Consider the following 20,772-nt stretch of genomic DNA (forward strand, 5'->3'; position numbering starts at 1 on the left):
AATTCTTTTAAAATGAAACATGAATAAATGAATTTTCTATTTATATACTTTTTTTCATTTTAATAATAAAATATTAAGGTGTCATTTAAAATATATCACTGATACTCTAAAAATAATAAAGTTGTACTTGCAATAATAATAATAATTATTAATCATTAGAATAATATTACTTATTATTATTAGTTTTTAGAATTATTTATATTATTAAAATTAAAATTAAAATTAAAATTAATATTTTTACTGTAATTATTATTACCATAAAACTTGATTTTTCAAAAGACTTCAATTTGATTATAGTAACAATAAAATAAAATCGAAATTTATGAGAATTTTAGTATTTTAAAATAAAATAAAATTAAAAATCGTGTTTCTAAATCCAATATTTGAAAATAGTTATCTTTTCAAACAGAATTTACTCATCACTCTTTCGTAAGATAGTTCACAGCAGCATAAGTGATATTAATGAAATTGCACAAAACCATGCATCTATTTTACTTATTTAAATTTTGTGGGAAAAATATGTTAGAATAAAGAGGGTTAGAAGTTTGAAGCATGAATGATAAGGTTGAGTTAGTGAGTGGTGCATGTAATGGAACTCTGATAATATATATAGTGGTAAATGGTGATGTGATGGCGACAGAGAGAGAGTGATAGTAGTAGAAAGTAGAAAGAGTAGAAGTATGTTATACTACTATTACTACTCCTAGGTGAATGCATGAATAGGGTAGCTATGTTATAGGGTGTACATGAAAGATGTCAGGTCCTCTTGTTGTGTATCAATGGCAATTCACAAAATATATAATAATTTTCATTTCATTTGATTTGTAATTTGAAAAGAAAGGTGTCTGTGGTGGTGCACAGCCACGACCCACAAGTAAGCATCATCCACCAGGTTCAACCCTCTTTTCTTTTGTCAATTTAGAGAGAGACAGCCTTAGACTCTGCAACCCCATGAATGGAGAGAGAAAGAGAGTCACACGTGTGAATGAGTAAGGTGATTCCAGAGAATGATTATGGTAATAGTATAATGACACCATCTCATCTCTTCTGACTTAGGAGAAGGAGTAATAGTTAACAAATAAATAATATAATAATACTTCTAATGTTTCTTCTACATTTCTCAGAGGGATAAAACCCACCATTTCTCAGAGGGATAATATATGTATTTATAGCTTCTTTTCATCAAAACATTTACTTTCTATTTTCATTTTATAAATAAGTTTATTCAAAGCATATTTTGTGTTTGTTCTTCTCTACAAAATAACTAGAATACCAATTTTTCTTTGGAAGTTCACTTTCTCTCGGCCCACGTCCCAAAATTGTACTGATGGTAAAAAAAATATAAAAAGAAAATTATCTTTTCAAGTCTTGCACATCTTAGAAGTGCGTGAAATTTTCACATTTGGTGAAAAAACACACTTGACACTTTACACTGGCGGTGGTGTCCAAGTCTCTCTCTGCCCGCTGAAAAATCTTTTCCTCTTCAACTTCACCGTGTGTCAAACATTTCTTCCCTCATGCTACACTGTTTCTAGCATAGCACAAAAACATTGTTGGTCGCATAAGCACTATGTAATGGTAACTGTTGCAAACCCAACATCATGAACAACAAACATTTGCGTCACGAAATTATGAAATGAAGTCATGGCCAGCAGCAAGTGTTGCATGATCTCTTCACAACAAAACCAGAATGCCCCCACATGTTGCCCTTTTCCATCTCCTCCTTCAATGGGAATGGTCTATGCAGACATGATGGGATCTCTCTCTCTTTCTACTGTTTCAAATGCTCTTTCATCTCAAGAGAGCTATGGTTATGGTCATAGTCATGATCATGGTCAAGCTTCTGGGGTGGAAAATGGGAGGAGCACAAGCTGGACTTTTCCTTTCATGAGGGAGTTCCTTTCCTCAAACTTTGAAGACTGTAGTGATGTTGGGGCTGGGGAGAGTAACAGCAATGACAAAACAACCAACAATGGCAAGTTTAGTGAAGAAAGTAACCCTAACGAGAACCCTCTCAGTGGCAAAGAGGTAGATAGTGGACACTCTAAACTGTGTGCAAGAGGGCATTGGAGGCCTGCAGAAGATTCCAAGCTCAAGGAGCTTGTGGCTCTTTATGGCCCTCAGAATTGGAACCTCATAGCTGAAAAGCTAGAAGGAAGATCAGGTGTGGAAGAAAACAATTCCAAAGTGCAAAATGATAACCAATTAACACAACTTACATTATTTCTCTCATGGTGTGCGTGTGGGTGTATTTTATGAAATTTAATGAAAGAGAGGAATATATATTGTTGGCATTTTCGTGTTTATTTTTTAAAAAAAAATCCCTTAAGTTCCTTTTATGTGATTTGTTTTGTATTTGAATTAGGGAAGAGTTGTAGACTGAGGTGGTTCAACCAGTTAGATCCAAGAATCAATAGAAGAGCTTTCAGTGAAGAGGAGGAAGAGAGGCTAATGCAGGCACATAGAATTTATGGCAACAAATGGGCTATGATTGCAAGGCTTTTCCCTGGGAGAACAGATAATGCAGTGAAGAATCACTGGCATGTTATAATGGCGAGGAAGTACAGGGAACAATCCAGTGCTTACAGGAGGAGGAGAATGAGCCAATCTGTTTACAAAAGGGTGGAGCAAAATCCAACCTTTCTTTGCAGCAGGGATAATGCCTCAACTGCGGAACAGGACCCAACGCCTTCTTATTGTCTTCATCTCCTCCACAATGATGTAGGAATTACAAATAACGTGTTTAGTTTCCCATCCTTCCATGGAGTAGGTGCTGGGGAGATTGTTGAGTTCGGCTCAAACGGTTCTCCACAAAACATGACTGGGGGGAGCGAAACAATGTCAAACACCCCACAACTTGGCCTGTGTGCTCAACCTCAACAAGCACCATTTGATTTCTTCTCCGGTGAATCCTTTCTCTCCTTCATTGTTCCCTCTAATTAAAAATCCTTTTGTTCCTTTAAAGAGCTTCCATGTAGGTCTCTCACTTTCTTGTAGCATCATCCAAGTTTCCTTAATTACCAAGCTTTAGCATGCTGTTATTTTCTCTTTTATTCCAAACAATTTTAATTATTGTTTTGTTTTGATAAACCTTTTTGGTTTGTAAAAGAGACTGATGCAAGTAAACTGTGTGTTGCGTTAAATTCTTTTACAGACTTCAATGCTATTATCTGACTTTTTCCATTGGGTTGGGTTTGCAAGGTGGTGGAAGCAAAGACACGATGGGAGAGGCTAATGGCCAGATCAGAAGCTGGGAAAGGACCAATGAATCTCTTCATCATCATTGCCAACAATCTGGTTCATACCCTCATTATCCCCAACAATATTTGATGGCAATGCAACAGCTAGACAACAACTCATGCAACAATTTTTACAGTTTCTTGAATTCCTCATCGGCATCAACAACCACAGGCAATGAACCATCATCATCACCATGTGTTGCAGGAATCAGAGATAAAGTGGTGAATAGTGACCCCCCAGATGGTGTTCCACCCCCATTTTTTGACTTCCTTGGAGTAGGAGCCACATGATCAGATGATCCAAAAGCTGCAAACTTCTCCGGAAGTTCCTCAATATAGGTGTGGTCCAACATAACTGAGAAACCATTCGAGGCAAATAGAAAGGAATAGTTGCTTGAGTTTGGTGCACTGTGTAACCTTGCGTCACTACCTCTGTGGTGATGGTGATATCACCCGTCTCTATTGTGATTTCCTTTCTTTTCTCACAAATATGGGGGACCCTTCTGCAAACTATTTCAAAATACTGATCTCATAATTTAATTCCATTACTATTATCTTCCTGTACTGAGTACCATGTCTTTTTTTCCTTTTTATGGTTAGCAATATTAGTTAAAACCAAATGAAAATGAAAAGGGTGATGTGGAATATTAAATAATGTGGTAGACATTCTTTGTTTCTTGTAATGTATGGCTAATCCGTTAGGAATGTCAAATGCGTGTGCGTGATGATGCTAATGAAAACATGTTAGAGGGAATAATGTTTGGACAGGAATTGGAATTGGCACGATCATGTTTTATGATCTAAGGTTGTTTTTGGGTAAATGTGCTTTTCGAAGAAAGGGTAGAATCTGGTTGTGGCTGCTACATAGAGAGGGTGTGGACTATTTGGGAGAAGATGATGAAAAATAAGGAGAATAGTGCCAAGTTCAAGAAGAAGAGGGAAGTGTTGAGAACATCGTTTTCTCATGGGCCTACAATCAAACTCAATTCATATCACCATTCATTCATTCAGGAGAACTGTTCAAATATCCTTCTCATCACCACAAACTGCTATGTGTGATTTTTTTCACCACCCACGCTTCTAATCACTAATTTAATTTCTCTATTGTATCTCATTAATTGTACACTAAACTATTTCTTAATTCATGTTTTATATTTATATAGTCAAAGTAATTACTTCATATTTTGTGATAGTTGAAATATTTTATTTAAAGAAAAAGATTAAATAAAATAAATTTGAATTACTTTGTTTAAAAGATATTTAAAATATTAAATAATTTAAAATAAAAAATTCAAATTAAATGTATTTAAATTTTATGTAAATTATAAAATTCTGTCAAAACACAGTGTAAGCTTTTATCTTTTATCTTACAAAAACAACTATTATAATATTTTTATTTATTTGCATAAATAAAATTGTTGAATTAAATTAAAATAAAACACATTTTTCAGTATATAGTCAACAAAAATGGGAAGAAAACTAGTGTTTTTATGACGGGAGAGAAAAAAAATGATAAAGCTTTAAGTTTAAAGTGGAATGTAAAACACAAAAATACTTAAGCTACTTAATAAACAACAATATATTGTGAATGATGTTAAGTATTAGAAATCAAATGGTAACCAACCATACAATTGTTTAAGAACAAATGACCATTTTATTTGTTGAATGTGTAAATAGATGATAGTTTTCAAGAACACAAATTTTGATTTAATCTCATGTGACAATTATTTTTTATTGTATTGCTTTATAACTTAATATGAAATCAGGTCTAAATAAATATAATTTAATATTAAATTAATTTTAAACTTTATGACTTTATTAAAAAAGAGTACTAACATAATATAACCATAAAACTGTAATTATCTTACTTTTTCTACAGCTACAGACTAAATTCAAAATTAACCCTAAATTACCACCAGTTAACACATTATGGAATTAAAATAATAATTTACTTATATTTACAAAATGAAAAAAAAAAAACTGATTTTGAAAAGTAATAAACACTCCTTCAGTTACTTTTTAGATCTCAGTTTTTTCAATAAAATTGTTTTTTTATCTGTTACCTTTTAAACTTTAAGATAATATAACTTTTTTAACTATACTCTTAATTTACATGAACAAAAAAATTAGTTATGATAATAGAGAAATAAAATGTCATAACACGTAAATGTATCAAATAAGATAATTAAAATAGATATAATAGATAGCTCAACCATTACTACGTAAATCTTATTATATATTATAAAATTTTATATTTTTAACAAAAAATATATTATTTTATAATTTTTAATTTTTTAAAATGATTAAATTCTTGCTAAACTTTTTATGACTTCTATTTGTTCTTTTTTTTTAAGTTGTATATATTTTTTATTTGGACAAGTCATCTTATTTAAACTTCTTAGTTTAATGAGTATTAATTAAATTTAATTTTGTTTGTTTTATAGAAATTTAAATTTTCATTCTATATAACTAAAAATAATAAAAAATATTTTTCAAAAAGAATAAAAAATGTAATAAAAAATATAAAAAATAATTTACAACTTATATCTTTTTAAAAATTAATAAACATTTTATGTTGATTAAACTAGTTTATAATTTAATTAAATAAGTTATGAAACAAATTATTAAAGAGAGAGTTATAACTAGGAAAGAGAGTGTTATAGTTGTGTGGGAGTAGTTAAGAGTTTGGACATGAAGAGGGTGTTTGGAGGAAGATATTTATGGGAAAATGAATAATGAGCAACAACCTTAATAATAGTGCTTCTACTAAGATGAAACAAGTGACAAAGTGAGCAAAAAGAATTGGAGAGTGGTTGAATGACATTTTCTTCATGCACTTCCAACATCTTAGCAGTTGCAAGAGGTTGACCTTCAGTGTCTATGAAAATGACTCCTAAGCCCATCAATCTCATCACACACACATGCACTTTGCTTTCATTCATTTTTAGAAAGATAGTGTCCACATGTTCTAGGACTAAGGAAAATAATAGGTTGAAGTTTTAAAAAAATTATAAAATTTTGGTATTTCATAATTTTTAGTATATTTAACTGATACTAGAAAAATGTAATAGGAAATATGTTTTTAATTATAAGGCTTTTTATGTTGTATCTCTACCTTCAAAATATAATCATTTTCATATATTAAATTTTTTTAATTATATTTTAAAATATAGATTAATATATTTTGAAAGTAAGGTAAAAATAAAATACCAACAAAAATATAGTATAAATCCAAATTGCTTCTTATACTTTTACTTTTTTTTATCAACAATCTTATACTTTTACTATAAATAAAAAAAAAACATAAGTTGGTGACAAGAGACGAAGTTTTTTTGTGGCTATGGAATACGTATTTTATAAGTAAAATGTGTTTTTGAAATAAGAAATCTGAAAGACATAAAAACCATTCCATAATATTTTTTTTGGAACAAAATTTTTACTTCCAAAATGGTAAATTAAGAATTAAAAAATGTGTTTCAGAAAGGATATTTCAAAATGGTTACGAATTGTCCTTTATAGAAAACAAGTTATGGATTTATCTTTTCGAAATATAATATGCATGTATTCTCCCATTTTATTATGGATTTGTTACTTTTGTAAATATTACGGATTAGAAATTCTAAAATAAAAAAAACGACACTTACCTTTTTAACCACTCTTTCAAAAACATTTAGTTGTCATTGATTACAATTAGAAACCACAAAGGTCCACTAAAAACGCACCAAAATTATGAATAAAGAGAAGGAATCTCACCGCAGGTGCTTGTTCTCGACCATATCCATGAAAATGCAGGGGTGCAGGAAGAAAAACGCCCAAGTTTTTCCAATTTTTGGGCCAGTGCAAGAATATGGCTGCCTGCTTCATCTAAATTTGTTGGGTCTAAGAAGTTATTTTGAGCTTCGTAAAAGCCCAATGAGCTTGATAACTGCCACAAGCATTGTACTTCCGAGTCTAACTAACTTTTATACTAGTAAATCCAAGAATTTTTTTTAGTAAATTATTTTAAAAAAAATTCTTACCTCTAAAGTGAGATGAAGATTGTATATATATATTTTTTTAAAATTATTAATCTCTTCTATTTTTTAAATATGTAATTTTGATATGCTTTAGTATCTAACGTGAAAAGTAATAAGGATTAGAAGACATTGATATTAACATTTGAAAAGTTTTCTTGAGTAAGCCTTTGTCTCAATGTTTGGTAATCGCTTACAATGGAATAACATGGGATGACGATAGACTACAAGTAACGATGATTAATGAAACCAGATTATTATTTATTGTAAATTACAAAAATTAAGGTACACAGTTAAGCAAGAAGATGCAACAGATCTGGACCCAACACATACACCCAGCAAAAGATTCAGAAAAAGTGAAAAACTTTCACCCAAAAGTCTGTTCCATAATTCCAACAAACTCACTTCTATCAATTAGTTGATCACCATTTTGATCAACTGCATTGATCATTTTCTGACATTCCATTAAATCCTTAACTAACCCCAGAGAGGACAACACCCTTTGCAACTCTCTTGCCTCTATAAACCCATCTTTGTTTTGGTCAAACACATCAAAGGCTTCTTCTACCTCCGACAAGGTAACATCTTCATCGAACAATTCCTCAATTTCTTGAACACCACATTCCTCAATCCCATCACATTCACACTGAACGATCATTCCTAGCTTTTCCATCACCAAAACCACCTCTTCTTTGCACACTCTTGGCCCTCTCTCAGTGTAGTCCAAGCCCTGCTTCACAGCTTCACAATTTGACTCAACTGTAGTTTTGATCCATGTCTTCCCTTTTTGAGAGACACAACTAAACACAAACTTGAAGTAAAACAAGAATGAGAAGAAACCCTTTGTTCTCCACGCTAGAATTCCAAGACATGAAGAGAGCAAAAATAAGGTTGTATTACTACCGTGTTTGTTCTCCATGTTGATAGCTAAACTTGGGAAATAGCACACTGAACTATACTATTGTGGATGATGTACTTGTTCTAAGATCCAATGTCCAATTATTTATTGGCAAAAAAGAGACCCTTTTCTGAGCTTCAACTAGAAGCGTCAACTCTTCAACGTGATACAAGGGGAAATGTGTCTGCGACTACATTGCTTCAAGCTTTCCCGGAAGAAAGGAAGTGTTTGGTAGAGAAACATTTTATGCTTAGTGTGAGGAGAAAAAAAGTTTCATCAACTTGAATTTCTGTGAAATTTACAAAGGGATATAAAATAGTGACATATGGATCGTGAACGCTTGAACTTTCTTAATGATTCATAATAAAGTTCACATGCAATTCTTGGTAAAATAAGTTGTTTCAAAAACGCGTTCAGAAGGGAGTTTCTCCACAAGTTCTTCCAACGAATATGCCAACAAAATGTCTGGTCACTTCACCAATATTCTTTCCTTCCCTTTAGTGAGGGCTTTTCTTACGGAAGTAGTCTAATATTTTTCGTAAATTATAAAGATGGATAGATTTTTAAATAATTATATAATTGAGTAACTTGTACTATAGTAATAATAACAATTCTAAAATAAAGAAGTCGTATTTTAAAACAGGATTTCAGTTCATATTGTAATTTTTGTCTCGTAAGAAGTCGTGTATGAGTGATTGAAGAATTTTATTTTCCTTTTTTAGTAAAGTTGTCCTAACAAGAATATTTTTTTTTGGTTGAAGTGGTGTTTGATAACATGTTTTACAATTTTTTTTTTATTTTGTGAAGTTGGGCATGCTTAAAAATCGTGCTTCCTAGCATGTTTTTATTTATTTATTTCTTTATTCCTTATTTGTTTTTTCTTTTTATAAATTTAGATAATGTAGTTAACTATTTATTTAAATTCTAATTGAATGTATTTTGGATAATTTAAAATATTAATGTAGTTAAATTTATTTAATTTTTTTAAATAGTTAAATATTTAGTTAATTTAATTAATTAATATAATTACTTAGGTTAATTGAATGTAATTTCTAAAAAAACTAAAGTAATGCCACTAAAATATATGTTACCATTGAAATAAGATTAATTCAAATAAAAGGAAAAATATCGTTAATAAGAACAAAAAAAACATATGTATCTTAGTGAGAATCATTGTCACAAGATGATCTTCTAAGTTGTCTTCTCGACTTTTTATGTGTTGCGTGTCAGTAAATGATGGTGCAACTGGTGATCCATGTTCATTGTGATCATGTTTCTCTTCACTGTTCTCACTTCTATTATCGGACGTTTGTGAAGACATGGTTGGTCGATCGCAATTCATAGATTGTACTAAATTGTATGCAGAGAGCAGAATGGTCGAAGAAGTAGCAAATATATTATTTGATAAAGTTGAAAAAAAAATCCGTTGAGATGAAAATATGTTATGTGTGGAAGGAACTTGATGTTAAGATGATAATTGACCAAGCAATGTGAGAATGTTACCGATGTATCTGAACGTTGGAGGTGGTTGAAAATTAAAATCAATAACATATTGAGTTAAAATTATTGAGAAACAGAAGAAGATCCAATATGTTGATATTGTGGTTGAGATTGTGTTTGTTGAAGGTAGTGGAACATGTCATTGTGTTGGAAAAGTAATGGGTGTGATTAAAATTATAGTATGAAATGTGATATAAAATGAACTTACATTGTCCATTCCATATGTTGTGTAGTGTCATGCAAATGACCATTATTGTCGAACTGGTGTCCTTGAATTAGGCAGCTATGTTGATCATTTTAGATGACAATCCACTTTTCATAATATTGTGGTCAATTTCTATTCGCTCTTCCTCTCATGTCATCTTTATGAAGTTGGTCTAAGTTTAATGTATTGTAGGAATACATTGGTGAAACCCAAATTGCCTCATGACCCTATCAACTTGATGTTACTGTGAAAAAACATATAAGAGGAACAAATGCGCAACTCTCAGGAGGGACATCAATGTGATGAAATACCTGACGTTATCTGCACAATAAGGAGTCCACAAAACTAAAAAAAAATTATTATTAGGATGAGTGATGAGTGTGATAAAATACCTATGTGGGAAATAATTGGATTTAGGAATGATCTCCTTTGATTGCAAGTGGTTAAATGTGCTTCATAATAGATAAAGTGCATATGTAGGTGTGTGCTTTTCCTTTGTGTTGGATGAGACCACCCACGATAAAGAATAATTACTTAATTAACAAAATAAGAAATATAAATGTTGCATTTAATTACATTGTGAAGGGAATAAAATCCAACCTTTTCGCTAATGGAAAGCGAAGAACAATTTCAATGTCATTAGCAATTAACAACTTAATAGTAGAAGAAATACATGTAATGTGATCTCGTGCTTATGACCGCAATAATAACATGCAACCTTCAATATTTTTTTGACTGAGGTCAACGCCATGATATAGAGAACAATATAGACATGCCAAAAGAGTTAAGCCCCAATTGTAATTTTTCACATAATTAAGGTTTGTCAATAACATACGATACATTAGATGAACTCTACTAGCTAATGTTTATGAAATCAACAAACTTTTGATTAATGTTAAAATATGTGCTTGTGCATGTCGCCTTATAATGAGCTTGGTTGCATTATCAACCAACTCTCAAAATGCATTGTTAAATCAAGATAATTTTATCGTATTTTCTTTAACCACTTTAGCGGGTGGTAACAAACTGAGTAGTTGCTCACAAATTAAAACCAAGTAACCATATGTGACAACGATTATAGGTTCTCCATCAATTTGGAGACCAAGTTGCAATACAACATCCTCTAAAGTGATAACTTCAAGAGATGACCAAATCCAACGTGATAAATTAAAATTTGTACTTATGGGTTAACCATGTCCAAATGCTTTATTATCCAAATTGCCTGATGTGAAGGTCGAAGTAGTCTTTCATCACTTTTCAAATTAATTTAGTTACGTGTTTGTGTTGTAGTCATAATAAATACATGTCGGATTAGAAGTTATGATTGAAAGCCATAACAACAATAACCTAATATTAAAGGAAAATGGTGTTTATTTATAAATTGCATGAAAAAATTAATAAAATTATTTTAACCAACAAATAATAATTAAATTCATAAATACATGAAAATAATAAAATAATTTAAACCTTAAAGTTTTAGTTTATTAATATTTTATTTTAGACTTAAACAAGTTTCATATTTTTAATATTTGACCAAATTTTATTTTACTAACTAATATGGGTATCTAAGAAATTAAACATATTTTTAAGTCCTAAATAAAATATTTATTTTGATTCACTAGTGCAAAAAGAGGACTTTACGACGTGCATAAACACCCGTTTAAGTGGAGACATCATCTACAGAAAAAAAATTAGTGGCAATTTTGGAAATAAGATCAACATATAGACTATAGTTCTAATTATAACTGTCATCTATTTGAAAAACGAGCATATGGACTACAATTTGGTGGGCAACCGTAATCTATAGTGACTACTATATACTATGATTTTTTAGACAACCGTTGTCTATACCTGTTTCTATCATATAGACTACGATTATTAACTCATGATTGTCTTCTATATACTTTTTTATATTCCACTCCAGGCCTTTTCGTCTTCGTGCTTTCTTCTCTATTGCTCCCATTCTTGTCTTCTCTACGACCTCTCCTTGCTGTCAGTGTTCTCATTCCTTGTAATGTGCCTTTCGTATTGTTTTCTATGTTGTTTTTCATATTTTTTAGCTTTCTTGATGGGTTTTTCTCCATGTTCAATATTGAAAGAAGGGGTTCCCAAGTTCGAAACTACTACTTGTGTTCTCCTTATCGTTGTTGTTGTGCATCATCACTGAAACTCTTGAGCTCCTCCACAACCTCTGTCCACCATCTCGATATCTAACTTTTGTTAAGATTAATAAAGTCTAAGTTCAAGGGGGGGGAGGTGAATTGGACTTAGGGAAATTTTCGCAAAAGTACAATTTCAGAAATCTTGACAAAAAAAAGAAGAGATTGATTTAAAGAAAAACATATTTGATTCTTTATTCCAATAAGCAATTTGAAAAATATAACAAATTGATTTTAGAATCAATAGATTTTATTTATGGCTTATCAATTCTAATCTTTATCTAGAGAATTGTTATGAACAAACCAGAAATAAAAACTTTAACAAAACAAGTGAGCTAAGATCTTAAATTCAGATTTAAAGAAAAGTATTTTATACACACAATTTCAAAGATCTAATCAAACTAGTTATTCAAAGATTTATTCAAGAAACAACAAAATGTAATTTTGCACCAATTTTTCTTTTTCACACAAATTTGATATAGGAGATTAAGAACAATTCTTAATTTAGGATTGCTTTCAATATCTTTATGAGAAAATCATTCAATGATCCATGTTTTCTTGGGTTCAAAGATTGATTAAAGGCTTTAGAATTTGGAAAACAAAATGTGATATATGTCAGAAAAATTGTTAAAAACAACCGATTCAATTTTGAAACAATAGGTTTATTTTATCATAGATATCCAAATTTCAGATTTAAAAATGCAGTGATTAAGAGAAGAGAGAAGTACACACAGATTTATATTGGTTCACCCAACATGAGCTACATCTAGTCCCACCTTACACCAAGATGAATTTCACTAAAACCACAACAATCTTTACAAAAAGAATACAAACACAATAGTTCTTGAAACCTACAAGAACCAGAAACACAAATTGAAAAACCCTTTTTCATAAGCTTTCTACTTCAAGAAACACTATCAAGAAACATACACTAAAACACTTATACAATGAAAGAAGATTAGGAAAGAAAACACCTTGATAGTAGACTCAAGAGTTCGAACCAGGATCCTCAAAGCTGCAACACTTGCCATAACCTTGAATTTCAAGCCAAAGGCACCAACACAAGAGCACTTAAAAGTTTTTAAGAAAAACTTTCAAAAACTAAAAACTCAATGTAAAATCTCAATGAAAACACTTGAAAACTTAATGCAAATCGTGATTGCAAGGGGTGATTTGACCTGAGATTAACCTCCTTTTTTATAGGTTTCAAATCAAAACAAATTTTTAAAAAACAGTCAATGACTGTTACAAAAACAACAGATTAAAGTTAAAAAGAACAATTTTTTTTAAAAATACTCTTGGTGGTAACATAACTACTTTCTGATTAGTTGAAGAAAATGTGAACAAAATAGAATTTGGAGTTTAAAATAGAATTGTGAAAATGCTAACAGTTTTGAACCAGTACCAAAGAATCAATTGTTTTGTTAAAAACAGATTAAATTCTTATGCAGTAAAACAGTTTTTGAAAAACTTGGAGCAGATTTTTTAGAACACTTTTTAAGAGACCCTTGTGCTTAAGTTCATCATCGTGGCTATTAGATAGGTTTGACCAAGGTGAAAAGGCTACTTAAACAATTATAACCTAACTAATACCATGAATTACATTTTTCATAAACCTTTTAACAAGTTGTCTTTATCAAACACATCTTTCATTGTCGCAATTATAACCTAACTAAGACCATGTTACAATATTGGTCTTGCAACTTACGTTGTCGCACATTCTTCTCTCTGGTGCAGAAAACACTTTTTATGACGGTTAAAAAATATCTTTTATGTCGGTTTTAGAACCTTTATAGATGTAGGTGGCATTGTACAACCTTCATGAGAAGTTCACTTTTTTATGTTAGACCCAAAGGAACTGTCATATAAAATTCACATTATGACAATTGAAATTACACCCTTCATAGAAAATATTACTTCTATTACATATGATATTTTAACCGTCATAAAATATGTTATTTTCTATGACAGATGTTCTTGCCGGTTGACTTGCTTGCCGGTTGACTCTGATGACAAGCTCTAACTCTGTTTGTCTTTTCACAAATTTGTCTTATCTCTTGTTGCTCTTAAACGTAACTCCGTTGAAACAGAGGGGGCCTTCCCTGTTGATTGCACTTCGACGATCAAGTCAGTACAGTACAGAGTTTATAAGATTTTAAGAAGTAATAAGTTTCAGTTTTAGAAACAATGTACCTTTACCTAGGGTCTCAAGCCCCTTTAATGGCTTACCTCTTGTAACAACTTTCCATCACGAGAATCTAATCTCAACTGAAAGCATACTCAACAGGAAAATATTTTGTTCAGGGTTACACTCTCACGGTGCTGCAACAGAACGAAATCCTTCCTTCAGGGAGTGCATAAAATAATAACAGAATAACCACCAGGGTACCAACTCATGTACTACATCAGGGGTCCAGTCTGTTTATGTAGGCACCCTCTGGGTGGTGCTACGTTATCTTTCATTATACATGTAACCTAACCTCTATGTGACCTAACACACATGGGCTTAGGTTTAAAAGAAAACACTTACTTAACTTATACCCCATACATGCTGAAAAAGATGCTTTGAAGTCTCCAAATCCAAGAGGAAAGCTTGAAGACCTTGTTGCTGGGTGTGTGTGTGTTGTCTAGTTATTTGAAACTTGTTAATTCACTCCTTAAGTTGATCCAATTTCATTTGAATCTTTAACCTTTTGAAAAGATGTGTTTTCTAAAAAGCTGTCAAAATTTCAACAGGTTATTTTTCAAAACAACAGGTTATTTTACCTTAGCAGTTTTTGAAAAACTTGGTTGACTTTGCTGTCAAACCAAAACAATCGATGGTTTCGACAAAATAATCGATTGTTTTCCTCAAAACCTTAACAGAATTATGTTAAGCAGTTTTAATATGTTTTAAATGATCCTAACTAACTTGGCTCCTTTATTAAATGTTTTTGACCACTTGGTGGGTCTATATAAAGGTCGTTTTACGCTCTTAATCTTGGAGTAACAGAAAGAGTTTACCAAAACAGTTTTTCTAAGATTTGAAAGAGCTTTGGATCATTCTTAACTGTGTGGAATATGATTGGGTTGTAATTCTAAACTTTAAGCTTTGTAATACCCAGGTGTATTCTATTCCCTTCTTCCTTGATTACTGTATTTCTGTAGTTGTGTTGCCAATGAGTGTTGTGTGTTCTTGAGGTGTTCAAGATCAACATTCTTGGTGTGGTTTGCCAAAGGTAGTGTGTTTCTTGAGGGGTTCAAGGTCACTACTTTGGTGTGTGGTGTTTGTAATTTGGTTTTGATTGCATAGTGGAATACCCAGTGGTTTCTGGGGACTGGATGTAGCTCTTGGTGTAAGAGTGAACTAGTATAAATTGTTTGTGTGCTTATATCTTACCCTTAACTCTTTAAATTATGTTTTTAAGTTGTTTTTATTAACTACTGATAAAAATAACCGATTGTTTCGACAAAACAATCGATTGTTTTTCTGATATCATCTTAAAACAGTTTTGGGTATTTGTTTCCTTGATTCTTTTCTCTGTAATTCATCATTGATTTTCATTATACCTTCAAAGTTTGCGAAAATCCCTCTTAAACAATTCACCCCCCTCTCGTTTAAGGCCATATATTCTAACAATTGGCATCAAGAGCTTGGTTCTTGAAAGTTATTCAAGTTTTGATCCTAAATCTTTTTTAAATGGCTGAAAAGTTTTCTTTTGGGGAAGGTGCCTGTTTAAACAAACCACCTCTGTTTTGTGGACTGAATTATCAATTATGGAAGGTTAGAATGAAATTCTTTGTTGAATCTATAGATAGAAAAATCTGGAATGTTATTACAAATAGCTATCTCATGCCTATATCTGAAAATGTTTCTTCTGAAAGAGAACATCTTGATTCTGTAGCTATGAACATCATTGTATCTGCACTTGATTCTGATGAATTGCTCAAGGTTTTAGAATGTAGTTCTGCCAAAGAAATGTGGAATACCCTTGAAGAGTATCACAAGAATCCAAGGAGTGCCTTGATAGAAAAAGAAGAATCTTTTGTTGAATCTTTTTCTTCAGAATCCAGAAAAGAGGTTTGTCTTATAACAAAAGAAGAATTTGGATCAAGTCAAGCTGCTGGGAACAAAAACTGTCAGTACTCAAGTGATGAGAGTGAAGAGGAAACATTTAGGTTGCTGTTTAAGAAATTCAGCAAGTTCCTAAAGAAGAGAAACAACAAAAGTGACTCATTCAACAAGTATGATAACAAGAAACCTACCGAGTTTAACACTAACAAATATACATGCTTTGGATGTGGTGAACAGGGTCATATTAAAACTGAATACCCCAACAAAAAGAGGAAAAACTTCAAGAAGCATGAGAAGAAAGGAAAATCGCGAAGAGCTTATAATGATGACTCATCAAGCTCCTCTTCAAGTGATGAAGAAGAAGCAAATTTATGTCAAATGACAAGACAAGAAAGTGACACAAGCAGTGTAAGTTCAAGCTCTTCCATTAATGTTGAAAACTATAGCCAACTTCTTGAGGTCTTCAATGAGACTCATGAAGAAGCTAACAGGTTGGCCCTTTTGAACAATCGGTTGAAAGATTTAAACATCTGGTTGGAAAATCGAGTCAAGACTTTGGAAGAAGAGTTGAACCATTCAAAAACAGATTTTGAAAGTTTGGAAATGATTTACAAAAACTCCTCTTGCAAGTGTGATTCTAGCTTTTGTGAAAATTGTGAATCTCTTCAAAAGAAGGTTCACTATCTTTTAAAAACCATGGACAAGTTTTCCAAAGGCCAATCCAATCTTGAAACTGTTCTTGCTTCTCAAAAATGTGGTTTTGGCAAGGTTGGGTTGGGGTTTAATCCAAACAGCAATAACAGATATGTTTCAAAACCCTTTTCAAGTTTCTTTGAAAAACAACCTGTTGTTTTATCGAAACAACCGGTTGAAATTTGTCATTACTGCATGAAAAGGGGCCACACTATTAGATTCTGCAGAGTAAGAAGGTTTTCTGTTCCTAAAGGTATTTTGAAATGGTTTCCTAAGGTTTTTAAGGTTCCTAAGGTCCCTACTAACTTCATTGGACCCAAATTCATAAGGGGACCAAATCTTGCTTCTTAATCTTTTCTTGTAGGTATCCTTGGCAGCCAAGAATCATTTTTGGACTTGAAGAATGACTGCTAAAGGGAAGTATATCAAGAGCAAAGACAATCTTTGTACCTATACTTTCAATCGTATATGTCTTGCAAGGTTCTTTGAATGTCAAGAGACATCCTTGGCACATGCATAGTGTTGATCAAAAGAGAAACTTCAAAGAGAGTATGTGTGTTTTCATTTCTCAATTTATGTAAATGTGACTTGTGACCATATGAACATCTCAAAGTCTTCTTTTTGAGTGAATCTATTGGGGTTCTCTATGCAAAGGTATGAACAAATTGCATACTGCATTTTCATCAATTTAAAAGATATTGTTTTGGTTATGAAAAATGTTCTTTTTGTTATCACAGTAAAACAACCGATTGTTTTTTCGAAACAACCGATTGTTTTTCCTCTGACACCTTTGTATAATGCTGCCAAGTTTGCTTATGCATGATTAAACCTATTTCTCTTTTTCAAATCTTGGTTTTGGACAAATATACATTGAGTGTGCCTCAGAATTTGATAATAAAAGATTATATCCACTTGTTTTCTTGAAAGCTCTATATCATTTTCTATTTCTTGAAATGTCAACATTGTTTGTATTGGTGATCTACTATATTATCATTATGATTTATGCTTTGTACAACCCTTCTCATTTTCTATTTGTGAGAGAAAATAGGGGGATCTGTTTATGCTTAATTTGGTTGTATAAGATAGCTTTAAAACTGATGCATTATGTTGTTGCTTCTCTGCACTTGAAAGCACTTGATTACTTCAATTTTTCTGGTTTTTCTGCTAATGTTGTATATGCAGAAAACTGGTTTGTGTGTGTCTTGTTATCTTGCTGCTATACTTGCTTTGTATATGCATCAATTCTGTGTTACAAGACCTTTCAAGTACATGTGCTATGATGAAGAATGATCAAAGTGGAACTTATGGTTCAAGAGCATATACACCTTACTCATATTCTTGACAAGTCAAAATTCATGACCTATGTAAAGAAACTTCAAGAATAAAGAGTTTGATTTGGTGTTGTTGATGACTTATATCTGTGGAGGAGTCTGTCCATGTGGTGTTTGATGAAATCATTTGTAGTGATCTAGGTTCTACAAAGGTTTATACAAAAGAAGATGAGTAGAACATCACCTTGGAGAAGCTGGAATCCTGTCCAGAAAAACAACCGATTGATTCTGCGAAACAACCGGTTGAAATTCTGCAGCAGAAAGAGCTGCCAAAGGAATGGAGAATTCCAAGGGATCTTTCAGTGGAGAACATCATTGGATGCAAATGGGTTCTCAGAAACAAGCTGGATGAATCTGGAGTAGTTACAAGGAACAAGGCAAGGCTTGTGGCTAAAGGTTATAATCAAGAAGAAGGCATAGATTATGGTGAAACCTTTGCTCCAGTTGCAAGATTAGAAGTTGTAAGGTTGCTGTTGGCCTTTGTTTGTTTGAGTGGATTCAAATTGTTTCAAATGGATGTTAAGTGTGGTTTCCTCAATGGAATCATCAATGAGGAAGTCTATGTTGAACAACCACCGGGCTTTGAAGATCATCAACATCATAACCATGTATACAAGCTGAAAAAGGCCTTGTATGGGCTTAAGCAAGCTCCAAGGCAGTGTGGTATGAGAGGCTTAGTAACTTGTATATGTTCATCCTATGTAAAGTAAGTTGTATATGTTCATCCTATGCTTTTGGCTTCATAAGACCAAATGAGATTTTAAACATGCTTGAGGTAATGCAAAGGTATGAATGTATTTCATTATGCATTTCCCATGACTTTGAAAGATGATTTGCTTTGAAAAATAACATTTTCTTGTTGTCTCAGAAAAACAACCGATTGTTTTCACGAAACAACCGATTGTTTTACCTTTGGTACATTTGAATAAAGTTGTTATGATTTCTTATGCATGATTACAACTGTTTCTTTTCTTTCATAACCCATTATGAGTCAAATATGCATTTTTTGTGCCTCTGAATTAGATCATAAAGAGATATATTCTTTTTTTTCCTTGAAATTCAAAGCTTTTTATGAATGGAACCACATTGGTGGTTATGGGGTTGATGAATATTTGTGAATGTATCTTTGGAACGTCTGGAAGGTTTGCTCTTAACAAAAGAAAGAATATTTCTACCAAATCCACCTCTTGAGCAATCATTTGACCAACTTGAATTGCTAGATGAAGAAAAGATAGGGGGAGAAATTGTGGTCTCCTTGCTGAAATTTCTTGGAGTCTATGGTACTTTGATTCTGCTGCTGTCATAGCTCTTATACACCATAGATTTTGCTGCAATTCTGATATGGTATCAAAGATTTGTTGCTGCAATGGTGCTGCTACAACACACAGGTTTTTTGGTTTATCATGTTTCTGCTATATGTTGGTTTTCAATGCTGGAATTTCTATTGTTTGTATCCCTTCTTTCATTCTATTTGAGAAGACAAATAGGGGGAGAATGGTGTGGTTTTATGTGTTGTAGTGTTGCTGCTACACTATGGTGTTATCATGGTTTAAATTCTATTGTTGCCATGCTCTTATTCACCATAGTTCTGTTGCACACAAGTCTCATTTTGGCACTAGTTTTTATGGTTATTTGACTGGTTTTTCTGCTTAAAGGCTTATGCCGAAAACTGGTTTTGTGTGCCTTGGTATCCTGCTGGTATACTTGCTTTGTATATGCAAAAATTCTGTTTTGTAGGACCTTTCAAGTTCAAAAACAACAACACAAACAAACCAGGGATTTGTCTTCATCAAATAGGTGGAGATTGTTGAAAAAGATGCTTTGATGTGTCCAAATCCAAGAGGAAAGCTTGAAGACCTTGTTGTTGGGTGTGTGTGTATTGTCTAGTTGTTTGAAACTTGTTGATTCACTCCTTAAGTTGATCCAAGTTCATTTGAATCTTTAACCTTTTGAAAAGATGTGTTTTCTAAAAAGCTGTCAAAATTTCAACAGGTTGTTTTTCAAAACAACAGGTTATTTTACCTTAGCAGTTTTTGAAAAACTTGGTTGACTTTGCTGTCAAACCAAAACAATCGGTTGTTTCGACAAAACAACCGATTGTTTTCCTGAAAACCTTAACAAAATTCTGTTAAGCGGTTTTAATATGTTTTAAATGATCCTAACTAACTTGACTCCTTTATTAAATGTTTTTGACCACTTGGTGGGTCTATAGAAAGGTGATTTTACGCTCATAATCTTGGAGTAATAGAAAGAGTTTATCAAAATAGTTTTTCCAAGATTTGAAAGAGCTTTGGATCATTCTTAAGTGTGTGGAATAGGATTGGGTTGTAATTCTGAACTTTAAGCTTTGTAATACCCAGGTGTATTATATTCCCTTCTTCCTTGATTACTATATTTATGTAGTTGTGTTGCTAAGGAGTGTTGTGTGTTCTTGAGGTGTTCAAGATCAACATTCTTGGTGTGGTTTGCCAAAGGTAGTGTATTTCTTGAAGGGTTCAAGGTCACTACTTTGGTGTGTGGTGTTTGTAATTTGGTTTTGATTGCATAGTGGAATACCCAGTGGTTTCTGGGGACTGGATGTAGCTCTTGGTGTAAGAGTGAACCAGTATAAATTGCTTGTGTGCTTATCTCTTACCCTTAACTCTTTAAATTCTGTTTTTAAGTTGTTTTTATTAACTGC

At 32.2% G+C, this 20,772-nt stretch overlaps 2 protein-coding genes across 2 annotated transcripts; one reads left to right on the forward strand and one right to left on the reverse strand.

The window, feature by feature from the left end:
- The first annotated feature begins 1,372 nt into the window (after positions 1–1,372).
- LOC137810741 (transcription factor MYB117) lies at positions 1,373–3,951 on the forward strand. Its single transcript, XM_068612154.2, has 3 exons — positions 1,373–2,164; positions 2,366–2,905; positions 3,202–3,951. Exons 1-3 carry the CDS (start codon positions 1,645–1,647, stop codon positions 3,528–3,530), a joined length of 1,389 nt encoding a protein of 462 aa, XP_068468255.1. The 5' UTR covers positions 1,373–1,644; the 3' UTR covers positions 3,531–3,951.
- Positions 3,952–7,490: 3,539 nt separating this feature from the next.
- Positions 7,491–8,469, reverse strand: LOC137809625 (putative calcium-binding protein CML46). The gene has a single exon (XM_068610731.2). The coding sequence runs from the start codon at positions 8,169–8,171 to the stop codon at positions 7,620–7,622; it is 552 nt and encodes a 183-aa protein (XP_068466832.1). The 5' UTR covers positions 8,172–8,469; the 3' UTR covers positions 7,491–7,619.
- Positions 8,470–20,772: the final 12,303 nt, after the last annotated feature.

This window comes from Phaseolus vulgaris, chromosome 2 (assembly GCF_051622355.1).
Source record: "Phaseolus vulgaris cultivar YP4 chromosome 2, ASM5162235v1, whole genome shotgun sequence".
Lineage (NCBI taxonomy): Eukaryota > Viridiplantae > Streptophyta > Magnoliopsida > Fabales > Fabaceae > Phaseolus > Phaseolus vulgaris.

Bases quoted from the DNA above. Each gene is read 5' to 3' on its own strand.
- LOC137809625 (XM_068610731.2), bottom strand. From the start codon at position 8,171: ATGGAGAACAAACACGGTAGTAATACAACCTTATTTTTGCTCTCTTCA.
- LOC137810741 (XM_068612154.2), top strand. From the start codon at position 1,645: ATGGCCAGCAGCAAGTGTTGCATGATCTCTTCACAACAAAACCAGAAT. The intron at 2,165-2,365 runs GTGTGGAAGAAA...TATTTGAATTAG, and splicing joins AAAGCTAGAAGGAAGATCAG to GGAAGAGTTGTAGACTGAGG. The intron at 2,906-3,201 runs GTGAATCCTTTC...TGGGTTTGCAAG, and splicing joins ACCATTTGATTTCTTCTCCG to GTGGTGGAAGCAAAGACACG.